General features: G+C 38.6%; 1 protein-coding gene across 1 annotated transcript in view; it reads right to left on the reverse strand.

The window, feature by feature from the left end:
- Positions 1-13,198, reverse strand: part of ntm (neurotrimin) — a 129,390-nt gene extending 116,192 nt beyond the window's left edge. The window contains exon 1 of the mRNA XM_058087471.1: positions 12,778-13,198. Coding sequence (XP_057943454.1) covers positions 12,778-12,838 — 61 coding nt within the window. The 5' untranslated portion in view covers positions 12,839-13,198. The remainder of the gene's footprint in view (positions 1-12,777) is intronic.
- Positions 13,199-15,441: the final 2,243 nt, after the last annotated feature.

Here is a 15,441-nt window from a genome sequence, read left to right on the forward strand (position 1 = left end):
GGAAAGACCCCGTGGTTCAAAAGCCCAAGGTGCAAAGTACAGAGATGTGCAGCGGAATTGATCATCTGGTTTGACTCTAAGTAAACAAAGATCCATGAAAACAGGCCTGCGGTATCTTCAGAATCCATCTAAATCTACTTTTATAGCGACACATCACTTTTAATAACGATATGGATGTCGCCTCTGAATGCTCCACAGGGGCTGGTGTCAACATTAATGCGTTTGCAACATTGTCACACTCCAAGACCTTTACAGGCAAAGGAGGATGTTTACTTGCTGAATTGCTAATTGTTCATTCAGTGTGCTGTCTGAGTCATGTCAGTGAATATTGCCATTCATCCAGGTCATTGTATTCTCAGGGCATCCGATCGATCGTAACCGGACTGTTGGTTTGTCTTTGAAAATGTTTCATGTCATCAGTTCAAGCTCAAACTAGATAGGACAGCTCCAGTCTGAAGGGGATGGTGCAGGATCCAAAGTATTTATCCTCGGAAACTAAAAACAATAATGCACAATTCCGTGACACTGAGCTGTTCTATTTAGTCATCAATATGAACTGATGAAGCCTGCAGTTGTGATTGATTCAGTAGCATGGAATGCTCCGTTTGAGGTTCTGATGGAGCTCCGCTCTTGGCTAGATCAACTGATTTGGAGCACCTGGGAGGGATGCAAACTAGAAATAAAAATCGTAATTTCCAGCATTTCTCTTGCTCTCCTCCCAACTGGCAGCTGGATGCACCATGCTGGTTTGGGTCGTCTTTTGTTTATTTAACTGATAATGCTGACAGGCACATCCTCTTCTCAGTGGTGTTTATTATTATTATTATTATTATTTTATTTACTTTGTTGAAATAAATCATTTAAAAGATGTATGTTGCGTATGAGCCAAATGTAAATGGACTGAGCAGAAGTACACGTTTTAAAGTAATAATTGTTTTTTATTAGTTGTTTTGACATACAAAAGAAACACTAGGAATCGAATTTTGTTAAGAAGTCAAAATCTTTAAGTGGAGATACAAAATTGTTATTAGAAGAGAAGGTTTTATTATCCATAATATCATTCATAAACCTTTTATTGCATTCTTGAGGAGTCACTGAAGCCACATAAAAGATTATTAAAAACAGCAAAAATCATTGTAAAACATATTAAAAAATATTACTTCAAGGCTTTCCATAGACAAATAGAATATTTATGGTTCTTGGTTGATTTTGGTTTGAGTTCATTTCGGAACATCTGCGATAAAATAGACAATATGTGTTCTATGTGATGCTTTGCTGGGATCCGGGATGCTCTGATCAATCAGACACTAATCAATATTAGCTGATTTTCGTGAAAAAAATCATGTGATATATGTTTTTCAATACCGTGGCTTATATTATTGCAGCCTATTACTCTTTTGAACGCATATTGTTTTGAGAAGTAGAATGCTTTACTTAAGTAACCCCACCAACTAGCCGGAACTACTTTCTTAAACACAAAAAACAGAACACGGGGGAAAGTCACAGTTGATGAACTACACTGCTGACGGAGGTGTCATACAGCTTCATGTCAAAAAAACTACTAATGTGCCCACAAAATAAGTTTGTCACTCTGAAGGTATATGCTGTCCAAAAAATTTATATCATCCAAAATCGGAATAAGCAGGTCAGGTATTTTAAAAATCGGTGATCGATGCGCCCTTGTGTATACAAACACTACACAAAGAGAACATTCCTGGATTATGTTTGGTGTCAAAGCAAATCCATAAAAGAAAAGGGAAAAAGAACAACCAGATTACTTCAAATACCAAAGTATAACCTCTTGGCCTCTTCTTGTAACAGCTCATAGAATCCATTCCCCATCTCGCATTCAATAATCTTTATCCTTCATAATGTTGATGGCCATGTCTCCTCATTTTCACTTCCATGGTGACGACTTTCCTTTTCTTTGAATGAAGTGTAAAAAATTAATAAGCTATGTTATTAGTTCAATTAGGTTCATTTTGTCTTCTTATTGAATTAATGTTGAGCGGGAACATGTTTCGACTGTCAACTGCAGTGTTTTTTTAGAAGGATCAACCACCCACCGTGATGTGGCGCTAATCAGATGTATTTTCTTGGACGAATTTGAATGGTCTACCCAGTTGGCCGGTGAGGTCTACCCAGTTGCTGGTGTCTGGAGGAGAGAGTCCCAGGTATATGTTCCATCATCTCAATTTATATAGTATTTTTTTTTCCATCCGCTTGCTTATTTCAATTGCCTCCTTGATCCATTGTCTATCTTTGTTGATTTCAGCCTTGATGATCTTGGCTTTGTCCCAGTGTATTTTATGGTTATTCCACAGTAATCTGATTTGGCTGATTTGAAGGTTTCTTATTCTGCTTTTTGATTGTGGCATCTTGTGAGTCTTCCAGTTGTCTCTTTCTCGCAATTCTTGTTGGTGTACTATGGTGTTGGAAGTACAGTTGATAAGTGAAACCTGACATCGGTCACCACTGACAGGGGCTGGCATTTTTTCTGCTATAGCCAATGACTTTCTGCCATTCTTATGCTTTACAAATGTGTCAAACAGTGGTGGACGTTTCAGGAAGCCATGGTGTTTTGAAACTCCTTCATGCACAACCTTTTTTGTGCATGGCAAGTTTTGCACTCGGCTGCAAGGTCTTTTTCAGGATTTAACAAAAAAATGAAATGCATTCTTGTGGTTTGCTTTGTTTCTGAGCAAAAAACGTGTGTGTGTGTGTGTTATTCCAGCAGCACTTATGTGGTACCTCTTGAGAGAGTGTTCTCAGCCAATGAGTTGCAACCTGCTGTGACACAGACCACCGATATCCAGGGGAGCAACTAGCTATTTCCACAAGGTCAACAGTTAAATAAATAAGAAAAGCGACAACCATTGAGCAGAAAGCAGTAGAGTCCTTCAGATGTCTGTTTTCCTACCAGCCTGTCAATAACTGCATTGTCTCTTACTGAGTTTTCCAGCTGAGAATGGCAGCATGGTGGAGCCAATGACAAGTTTTAACCTCTAGAGACTGTGCACTGTTTGAAAAAGGCTTGGAGAAGTGGAAATTATCAGGAAACTTTTACTTCAGTTGAAAAAGCAACTCTGGCAAGACTGATTTATACTGACTACTTACAGTTTGGGCTGCCAAATGATCAGCCTGGTTATGTTACTTACTGTATTTGTATGTGTCTGATTAAAATTAATGAAAATGCAGTGTGTTCAGATCTACAAAGAAAACAAGTCCATATTCAAAGATGTTCAAGGATGATGAACTGTAGTCTACATTGGCCACTGGGTGAAAATGCAGTGTGTTCAGATCTACAAAGAAAACAAGTCCATATTCAAGGATGTTCAAGGATGATGAACTATACTGTACATTGGTCACTGGGTGAAAATGCAGTGTGTTCAGAACTACAAAGAAAACAAGTCCATATTCAAGGATGTTCAAGGATGATGAACTGTAGTCTACAATTGGCCACTGGGTGAAAATGCAGTGTGTTCAGATCTACAAAGAAAACAAGTCCACATTCAAGGATGTTCAAGGATGATGAACTATACTGTACATTGGTCACTGGGTGAAAATGCAGTGTGTTCAGATCTACAAAGAAAACAAGTCCAAATTCAAGGATGTTCAAGGATGATGAACTGTAGTCTACATTGGCCACTGGGTGAAAATGCAGTGTGTTCAGATCTACAAAGAAAACAAGTCCATATTCAAGGATGTTCAAGGATGATGAACTGTAGTCTACATTGGGGTATTTAGGGACCCATAGGAGGAGGACGTGGGATTTTACTGCTGTGTCAGTATGTTACGTGACATGATTACATCTGCGTCTACTCGTCTCTCGTCTTCCTAGTGCCTGGTCATCCCTTTTTGTTCATACTTTTTGATTCTTAGGTGCCTTAGTATTTTTGTTTCCTGCTACTGTTTTCCCCTACATAAACCTCTAAAATATCTAACAACACCCAAAAACATGGCGGTTTTTAGTTGCCTGGTTGGGGGTGCAAATCAGGGGATGTCATAGATTGCTGCCAGCTTGTAAAGCCCTTTGAGAGACTTTTGTGATTAAGAGGTATATAGATAAACTTGACTTGACTTGATGGTGCATTCACAGACATTGGATCATAAAATATTTGGTTTAAGACTCAATCCCTATTGGGCACCTGAAAGTCACCAACGGAAACTGATTAATGGTGCAAAAGGACATTCACTGAGCCCTAAGGGGAGGTGAAGGCTGAAGTCTATTTATTTACTTCAGCATAGCCAAAGATAAAAATAAATACACTTTTCCATCATCTGCTTTGAGTTGTTTTATTTGTGTATGCCAAATTTCTAATCGGTATGAAACTATTTTCTCTGTCAAACAGTCAGCTTTTTAAACACAATTTACTAACCGAGGGTTAATAAAGAAACAAAACCTGCAAATGAGTCTCCAGAGCTGCATGAAAAGATGGTATAAACCCCTAATTGCAAAAGCCAGCAAACACAGACTTTAAAATAAGTTAATAGAGGCAGTGTGTGAAGTTTATTATGGGATAGAGAAGACAGGAATATATATATACTCAAAGGAATGGTGTTTGCCACATTTTGGAACCCAGCCCAAAAGCAACTTCAAGCTATTGTGAGTAGCCAGGCAAAACGGCATAAAAAAGAAATGTATTTTCCTCTTTGGTCCCCAACTTGCGTCGTGCAAAATTAACCCTCCCCGCCTCCATACCTGTTTTCCTTTAACTCATCCAGCATCTCTATTTCTGCATCATTGCTTCACTGTTATTGAACGGTCCAATAAACACAACAGATAAAAGTAATCATGCACAGTGGAACCTCAGTTAACGTCTGCCCCGGTTAGCATGTTTTCTGGTTAAATCTCACCACCTCCATACCTGTTTTCCTTTAACTCATCCAGCATCTGTACTTCTGCATCAATGCTTCACCGTTATTGAACGGTCCAATAAACACAACTGATAAAAGTAATCATACACAGTGGAACCTCAGTTAACGTCCGCCCCAGTTAGCATATTTTTTGGTTAACCTTCCGCACCTCCATACCTGTTTTCCTTTAACTCACCCAGCATCCCTACTTCTTCATCATTGCTTCACTGTTATTGAACGGTCCAATAAACACAACTGATAAAAGTAATCATATACAGTGGAACCTCAGTTAACGTCCGCCCCGGTTAGCATGTTTTTTGGTTAACCTTCCGCACCTCCATACCTGTTTTCCTTTAACTCATCCAGCATCTCTATTTCTGCATCATTGCTTCACTGTTATTGAACGGTCCAATAAACACAACTGATAAAAGTAATCATACACAGTGGAACCTCAGTTAACATCCGCCCCGGTTAGCATATTTTTTGGTTAACCTTCCGCACCTCCATACCTGTTTTCCTTTAACTCACTCAGCAGCTCTACTTCTGCATCATTGCTTCACTGTTATTGAACGGTCCAATAAACACAACAGATAAAAGTAATCATACACAGTGGAACCTCAGTTAACGTCCGCCCTGGTTACCATGTTTTCTGGTTAACCCTCCCCGCCTCTAACTTATCCAGTATCTCTATTTCTGCATCATTGCTTCACTGTTATTGAACGGTCCAATAAACACAACTGAAAATCATTTCCTATAAAAGTAATCATATACAGCGGAACCTCAGTTAACATCCGCCCCGGTTAACATGTTTTTTGGTTAATATTGAAAAATTACGCCACAATTTTGCCTTGCTTTGCGTGCATTCCCCAGTTGCTAATACACTGGTGTGACTAGCACTTCACCGAAAATTGAACCAGCAACCATCAGGTTGGGAGACGACCACTCTACTACTTGAGGCATGCCACCCTACAACTGCCCTTGAACAGTAAATAACTTGTAGCAGCCAGGGACTGAACAAGTCATCCATGATATTAAAGATATATTGGTTTGGTTAATCTTAATATGTTACCTGCTATGTCGAATCACTGAGGCAAAGATTGCATGAATCAAAAGGGCAACAAAGAGTGAATCTTCTTTTGTTACGTGCTCTCCTTTCAGTCAAGGCTGAAAAATGATGAATCACTACAAACACACACAGTCAAATGAATGCTTTATTTATCAGTCTATCAAGTATTCTGAGCTGCACTGGTGTCATTTTCCTTGTCAAATTGTCACAGCCTCAGCCCAACTCGAGCTCGTGCATAAAAATGCATTCCTTGATGGGACGCACCTTAGAAGATTTCCAGGTTTTAATGTTTGTACAGGCAACTGTCTATAAACATTCAGACAGTATGCAGATTTGTTAGCATCTTGGAAAAGACAGATGACTGTGATCGTTACTGTGTACTGTCAGTCAGAGAATTGATCACCGATTTATGAACGGCAACAGTTGTTTTAGGGTCTCTCATAATGTTTTCCATAGTCTGTTACTTAATACACCAGTGGCTTCTTTCTTCTGACGAACATTCCAAATGATTTTTCTGGCTATGGCCAATGTTTGCGTAATGATTCTGAGTCATTCTCCATTTGCTCTCGGATTTACTATATGCATAAGATAGCTCTGTGATTTTCTTGCTGTTTTTACTTCGAAATGCAGTCTGCACAGGCAAAACCTATCTTACCCACTCTGAAACTGATCTGATACAGATGTAAATACCTGGAACCAAATGTTTTCATTTGTGTCTATGGCAAAAAAAACAAGAAATTGACTTCACTGTTCCAGAACTTTTGATTCATCCTGATAAAGTCAAAGTGTTTTATAACTTGACTCAGTGTTTCTGCATGTCTCCTTTTACGTCCATAACACTCATTTGTGGTTCCAACAACAAAACGGCAAGTAATATGTTTATTAGTTCTAGAACGCTGATATTTAGTTTGATTGTAAATTGTGGTTGCGGCAGAATGATGTGTTTATTTTGTGTTATTTTTAACTTTCCAACAAAATGTCATTCTCTGTTATATGTTTGTGGTATTGTTATTTGAATGTAAAACTGTGATTTTTTTTGTGGCATGGGTGCAGAAACAGTTTTTAAAAAGGGGGCGGGTATTACACTAACTTGTTTTGTCACCTTTAGAATTTGTTCAGATAGCTAAGCATGGACTGACCTACATGGATTGGTTTTAGCATCTTTAACGTACAAAATGTATCAAAGTCCCCCCCCCCCCCTCCAGAATTCGATTTTTCTATATACGGACTTCGCTGGAAAAAGATTGGACACCTCTGGGGTAGTTTGAATACGCCCTAAGTCAGCCTGACTTCATCTTAGTGAGAGTCTGTGACATCAGTATACAAATTTATTGCAAACTGGTACTGCATCACTAATAGCATGCCTTAGGAGAAGGAAGACCTTGTCCTGCCTGGCAGACTACAACGTTCCTGAATGTATGACACGAATTCATAAAATGTCATAAGTTTTGTATGTGTGGTCTGATATATTAAAAAAAAAAAAAAAAGCATAAGAGAAATCCTAATCGCCTATTCCCAGCTTGGTGAAGAGACAGAGGATTAAAAACACACTGAACGCTCGGGATTTGGTGTTAATGAACTACCTTCTTTGACTTGCCTAAGCCCAAATACGCTAACACTCATGAAAACCACATAAAATACTGCATTATTAAAAAAAAAAAAAAACACAATATTGTGACTTTGTACAATCTCTAAGATCATCAAATAAACTAGTGGGCAGATTGGAACTAAAAAAATGTTTTGTATGGAAGGGCTTTTTGTGTCAAAGACAAACCCAAATAAAGCGATTTCAATATCAATCACTATTTCTTTTATATATTTACTTTTATTCAGAGAAACAAGCCAGCTTCAGGTCAGAGGTTAGGTAATGTTGACTCCAGCTCCTCGATCTGATATCGCTTGAAAGAGTTGCTTGAGAGATTCGAACACCATAGGATCACTCACAGGTTTTGCCACCCCCAAAGTGTGGCAACGTAGATTAACTCTCACAAAGTAAAATCAATTATCTGCATGGTCGAGCTTACAGGGGAGTCAGGAAAAGGACTTATTTTTTTCTTTTTCTTTTTTTCTTTTATAGCAACTGCTTTTTCAATTATTTTTCAAGACCTGGGTAAATAAGATTGGCTGGATTTTGTAATCACTCTAGCCAATGTTAGAATGATATGTATTTCTTTTTTATGAAGTGATGGTAGGGTTTTCCTTAGGATATTTTTTTTTAGCTGCGGTGGTGGGCTGCAAAAGAGGCGGACTGTTACAGTTATAGTGTCTTTTTGCAGGGTTCGTTGTGAAATGTTTTTTATGATATTTGATATTGATATTTGTAACTACTCCCTTCAGAGAGTAGCACAAACTTGGTCTAACAAGGACAGAAAAAAAGTGTGTAGTTTAAGACAAAGACGCCTCACAGGTCGTCCGTCACCTGGCAGCTGCACTAAATAGTACCCGTCAAAAAACACCAGTTTCAGTATCAACAGTGAAGCGGCGAATTCAGGATGCTGGACTTCATGCCAAGAAAAAGCCATATCTGGCCAAAAAAAAATTCCTAGTTGTCCCAAACTTTTAAGCGGTAGTGTATGTTGCCAGCTGTTGTATGTTAAAAGTTGAAACACCTAGAAAGCAACTGGCGGGCCGGATTTAAACGCTTGCTGGGCGCATGTGGCCCCCTGGGCCGTAGTTTGCCCACCCCTGTTCTACATGATGAGCCGCTACAAGCAAACATATTACTTTTGTTATTTGATTTCATAATTAAAAGTTAACAAAAAAAATTAACATTTTATTGCAAATGTCGATCCAAAATTATCAGCTAAGCTAGCAGCAGTATTGGGTGTCCAAAATATAAATCAAAAGTCTAACTCGCTATACAGAGTCAACTATATACTAACTAATATCTAACTTTGCATTCTTGCCAGCCATGCGATTGCGTCTGTTTGTGCTTTGTGCTGCAAGGTTGTTTACGGCCTACACAGCCAGAGACATTTTTCACAGAAACTCTTGTGCCTCTTTTACCACCAGACCCCCTAATGACCATCTGTAGCTCTGTGATAAGCAGACAACACATTCTACCCATCAACCATGATCTCAAAATCTTCAACAAAAAGCGGTCAGTTCACACCAACCCCCTATCCATTAGGGCTGAACAGCTCGAGGAAAATAATCTAATGGCAGGTTTTGTTTCCCGATATTGTGATTCAGCAAAAAAATATAATGAAAGATTTTATTATAACCAACATGGTATTAGATGTGGTATGTTTAGTTTCAAACAGCTGAGCTGATTGGGTAGAAAAGTTGCAAAAAAGTTAAATGACTTGAAATGAATAACATCTGCTCATTACAGAAACAAATCCAGCAAATCTGTATCTGTGCCCCCTATGGAGTTAAGTAAGTTAAGTCAAGCGTCTTTAGCAATGCAGTGAACCTTGCTAACAGCATTGTTTCCCCTGCCATTAAATTATAGGGGCATCCACCACAAGCTCCCAAGAAGGTTGAGATCATAAAAACAACTCTATACTTATTATGATTTACAAAACAGCATGCCATTTGTCTCTACATTGCAGCACATTAACTCATTTTTTTTTCCCCCAGTTCGCATGTGGAGGCGCGGTCGCATTAACATGTTTTAATTAGGGCTGCCAGAGCTGAATGAAGTGACTTTAAAAATAAAAAAATAAACGCTTACAGTGCTAGAGTGTTATGATGAATTGGAAAAATAACAATAATAAGGCACTGCTGTCAGTCAAGCATCTACTATAAAAAAAAGAAAAACACCTTGACCTTGAAAAAAAAACTGTTAACATTGCATGCATTTTATGCATTATGCATATATTGACTTTTATAAATATATTCTTCTGTATTTTAACCTATGACTATAGTCAACACTGCAAGCACACACTGTTATTGAGGGTGTAACGGTATGCTATCATCACAACTCGGTACATACTTCCATTCAAACGGGACTGATTGCAACTGGCTCAAGATTACATGTTTTTTCCTACCAGTTTACATTACCTATATTTAGAATTTGGGGGGGGGGAAAGGCAGTAGTGGTGTGAAAAAGATTCCATTTGTCAGACTTGAATGCTTATGATCATCAAATAAATTTAAATGATGATTTATGATCTGAGGGAAGAACTAACTTTGAAACACTTATATGCTAGGACTACGTTAAAAAGCCATAGCATTTCAGTATGGGGAATCAAACCATGGAAAAGATTGAGTAAGGACCTCAAACAATGCACAACGATGAGCCAATTCAAGAAACAATACAAGCAGTTGATGTTTGCGATGAGTCTTGAACCAGTCATGATGTGCTATATATATATATATATATATATATATATATATATATATCACTATATTGACGGTTACTATGGTACCCGTTATGTCATTGTATGGTCACCTAGTACTTCGGCATGTGACAAAAATTACCAAAAAAAATGTTTTTTAATAAAAAGTCATTTTAAAATATTATATCAGAAAGGCAGGAAGTGAACAAATGTAACAGTTACTGACTGTAAAAGTACCAGAGGGAGGGGTAGGATTTACTCCTTTTGGACATGTTCAACTGTGAACTGATGCATGTTCAAATTAAATTACACCATTACCATAAACATATGATAAATATGCAACCAGTTTTCTGTGATTTGACGGGACACAATTTGAAAGAACATCATACCAACGGTAAAATATGGTGGTGGTAGTGTGATGGTCTGGGGTTGTTTTGCTGCTTTGTATGAATTCTGCTGTCGACCAAAAAATCCTGAAGGAGAATATTTAGCGTTACCTTTCGGTAGTGGAATTGTGGGGCACTATGAGTGAGTGAGTGTGTGGTGTGGTGTGGTGAGATGTCACTACGCCAGTAAAGTAGTTCTTCGCCGTTAGCGCCTACAATAACAATAACAATGCAGGTCACATGATGTGAAAGGGGCGGTTTTGGCATTTTTTTAGAGGCTTTATAGGAGGATAATGACTTATTGTCGTCCAATGCGAGTTTCCCATGTGATGATGCGAGAAACTTGTGCATGACACGTTTTGCACTCTGCTGTTTTGGCATCTTTTTCAGAAAGCTTTATAAGGGGAACATGTTATATGCATTCTTAGCTGCCTCTTTTGAGCTTTTTATATATATTAAAAATAAAAAAATGGACAGAAAAGAGAAAGACAAGTGTCTTTTCTGTTACAGCTAATAACCTATTGTCGTCCAACACGAGTTTCCTGTGTGATGTCGCTTCGACTGCACTATGAGGTTGGTCGTATTAAACTTCCCCGGTTCTGTGCCGACACGAGAAACTTGTGCATGACACGTTTTGCACTCTGCTGTTTTGGCATCTTTTTCAGAAGGCTTTATAAGGGGAACATGTTATATGCATTCTTAGCTGCCTCTTTTGAGCTTTTTATATATATTAAAAATGAAAAATGCACAGAAAAAAGAAATACAAGTGTCTTTTCTGTTACAGCTAATGACTTATTGTCGTCCTATGGTAGTTTCCCGTGTGATGCCGCTTCGACTGCGCTATGAGGTTGGTCATATTAAACTTCCCCGGTTCTGTGCCGACACGAGAAACTTGTGCATGACACGTTTTGCACTCTGCTGTTTTGGCATTCGTTTGCATTCTTAGCTGCCTCTTTTGAGCTATTTATACATATTAAAAATAAAAATGCACAGAAAAGAGAAAGACAAGTGTCTTTTCTGTTACAGCTAATGACTTATTGTCGTCCCGTGGTAGTTTCCCATGTGATGCCGCTTCGACTGCGCTATGAGGTTGGTCGTATTAAACTTCCCTGGTTCTGTGCTGACACGACAAACTTGTGCATGACATGTTTTGCACTTTGCTGCAATGTTTTTTTGGCCAATTCAACAAATTGGACGACAGCGTCATACACCCATGTCAACCCAGCACCACAAGTAGGTTACAGTCCTTTGGGAAACAACACGCCTAATGGAAACACACACCATGTACATTGCCAAGAGTTATTTTACCCGGATAAATAGACTCTGGTGACAGTACAGTAATGGAGATTTTGCACCGGTGTCAGTGTGAAAGATACCCAAGCCTACAGATAAGTTAAAGAGAACGCCTTCTGCCTATAATATATGTTTACATTGGGGTTAATCTTGATACTACAGAGGATTAAACTGCATTCCTTTCAACCTTTTGTAGAGAAATCAGCCGTTCTTAGCATCGTCTTCACTCTAAAATGACAAACGTTTGCCAGCAGTGCCATAGAAGCTCAGAAATTCTGAAGTGCAGCAAAATCCTCTAATCTAGTCTGTTCAAAGAATATATGGTTTAAGTCCAACGACCTCCACCACCAAGTCATTGTGGATTAGGAGCTAATACTTAATCAACTTTACAGAAAAGCAGGCTTTTGTGTAGAATCAATACAAAGTATACATGTTTGTATGTGCATCACAATCCTAGGACATTTATTCAACGTCAAAAGCAAGTAAAATACTGATGAATAAGCAGCTACAGGGTGCATATGAGAAAACATGCCTGGAGGTCTTCTGCCAAAAAAAAAAAATCACAAGCGCATATATTTTCCTCCCCACCCAGATGAGAGGACACAAAACAGCCACGGCAAAAGAAGCACCGTGAACTTTCATAGAAGATAAGCAGAACTGGAACCCAGCCTAATAGAAGTGGTGTAAAAATACATTCAAAGCAGCCAGTCGGACACTTGAGAGAGTCGGGCCACTAATCTCTTTAAGCTTCAGCTTAGATGGTGTGATTTGATGTCAAATGAAGGCGCAAACATCTCCCGCATACAAACTCCACTTGATTGACAGCACCATCCACCGACCAAGCACCAAGCATCCAAACTCATTCACAGAAGGATGACAAATTGTTACCTACCTTGCTCCAGCATCAGGACCGCCATCCCGACCAGTATAGTCCAGTACAATGGATTTGTCATGTTTATCGATCTGTTTGTCTTGTTATTATGTCTTCTTTGAAAAATATCTGAAAAGTGTTTTTTTTTCCTCCCCTCCTCTCAAATCCCACGTCCTCTCCCTCACCGGAGAGAAGCGAGAGAATCCACCAACACTACAAACTCCCTCCTTCAACTATTAGCTTATAGATAGCGGCGCTGCAAATAAGCTAGCTTTAATACATAGACGCGCCCCCGGTTTTACTTTTTAAAGTAAAACGCATATTGTCGGATATGAGGTATAACGGTATAACTTGTTGTCGTTATTTGAGCACATATACACAAACAACAGTTCTAACGTGTTGGTAATTTAGTATACGAAACGTGCAAACGCCACACGGAGATTCAAACCTTCGAGCTCCAGACTGCTAACCGTTAAGACCACAATGCGGCCCCAATGTTCAGCAACACAGTTAATGTATTCTCTGCTGGGCTTTTATTGTGATATTTCCTGTCCCGGTTTACTGGTGCCGTTTTCTTTGTGTTTCAGTTAGCTTTGTTGGAGTCTGGGACCCGAGCGACAAGCACTTGGACTCATTGGGCAATCAGTGCATTTGGAGGTGGGTGATACTGCACATTTTGATGTCGATCTGATACCAAAGTTAATTCAAGTCATTTCAGTACCAGTGCGGTAAATAATTCACATAACGATAGTATTTTTAATGATTTTTAATTGGACATTTTTCAAGATCATTTTGCATTTAACATGTAATATATTGTAATATTTTTTTAAAAAATGTGACAAATTTGATAATATGTATGCACCTTCAATATGATTACATTAGAATTAGTTATTGTATTTAGCTATTCAAATGATTAAAATGTAAATCAATGCACAATTAATATGACTACAAATAATGATACCAAATAGCTGGTTTCTACTATTATGGATCAGTGTGCCCTTTCAATAACAAGCATAAATCACGTGGTCTCCAATGAGAAAATGTCTTTTATATTAAAATAATGACGGGTTGTGGTTAATGGCTGCAGTTATAAAAAGCACCGCTAGAGAGCTGTAAAGTACCCGTTTGGTACATACAGTAATTGTACATACGAGTTCCTTTCCTGGATTGTGATTTAAGTCTAGTTTTGGTTTAGGCCTAGTCCCTCACACTGTAAAAAAAACAGCAATAAAACACTAAATACAAGCATGAAATGAAACTGTAATAAAAAAAACAACCTTTCCATCTCAATAATCATAATACCACGCCACTGCTTATGTTGCTGTTACTGTTGCTTTCAGAGGATCAGGATATGTGTACTGTAGTGTTTAAAGAGTTTTGTGATTTCCAAGTGTCTGTGAACGTACCAAACTGAGTCATGGCCGTGTGTGGGAGCAGGAGGAGGAAGGATGCGTGGACAATGGCCTCTTTTGTTTTTACAATAAAGAGATTGTTGATCAACCAGTGTGTGCCTGGAATACTGCCCTGTGGCCCAATTAACCAAGGAAGGGCATCGTGCGCTGCTTCGCTTCGGTATTATTACGGACGTCCGATATTGTCCAACTCTCAATTACCGATACCGATATGTGTAACATGACATATCTCCTGTGGTGGAAGAAACACATATGTTGTATACAGCTGATATCCTTAGTTATAATACATGTTGGCATTCATGCTTCCCAGTGTCAGCAGCACTCATGCACCCCATACCATGACACTCTAAGGCCAGCTTATTTTGTGCAAACAGTAGTTACTTAAATGAATGTGACAAAAGTAAGTCAATGGACATAAGTAAATGGAAAAATTCTAATTTTGAAAAAGTTATTATTATTTTCTTGCATTATGTTCTCATAATATAAGCAACACACAGACATGCTCTTGCAATGTGTTGCTGCAATTACCAGTGGTGAACACCAGAGGTCAGGCAAAGCTCGCTAAATAAATCACCTCCAAACATTGTAGTTCTTCTTGGATTAGTTGTTTCAATTAGACCACCAGGTGACTGTGGTTGTCTAATTAGTTTATTTAATCTGTGGAAAAAAACATATAACTTCACAATATGAATTATGCAGTAAATTATAAACAAATGTGTCACGTTTTGGCATGGTTGTGTAGTGTAGCGACCCCCAGGATGCAGATATGAGGACCCAAATTCAGGTTAAAATGTATTTAATAGCTGATCAATGCAGCAAAAAAGGGGGACACGCACCTGAACTAAATAAACATGACTGAAATGAGAAACAGGTGCGAGGGGGTGAATGCAAAGCAAAGGAAAACAGGAAGTGAATACAAAATAAGGGCATGAACCAGGAAGTAAGGCAGGAAAGGACTCTAAATGAACTGTCACGGGGGCTAACTCCCGTATCGTAACAAAATGTCTTGTTTTGGAGAAAACAATCAAGGAATCGTCTTAAACAATGTGGAGTGTGTATGTCTATTAAAAGGAAGATTCAGTCCCCCCACCCAATCGCAGGAAACAGACGTCAGTGATGAATCCCAGCAACACACACACATTAAAGTGTTTCCCATATATTCATTCATTCGTTCACAACTGAACACAAAATACGTTTTTTAATGATATTTTTTTATTAAGGGAGGGGGTAAAAATCCAAACCTACATGGCCCTGTGTGGAAAAAGTGACCCCC

This window comes from Doryrhamphus excisus, chromosome 11, assembly GCF_030265055.1.
Source record: "Doryrhamphus excisus isolate RoL2022-K1 chromosome 11, RoL_Dexc_1.0, whole genome shotgun sequence".
NCBI lineage: Eukaryota > Metazoa > Chordata > Actinopteri > Syngnathiformes > Syngnathidae > Doryrhamphus > Doryrhamphus excisus.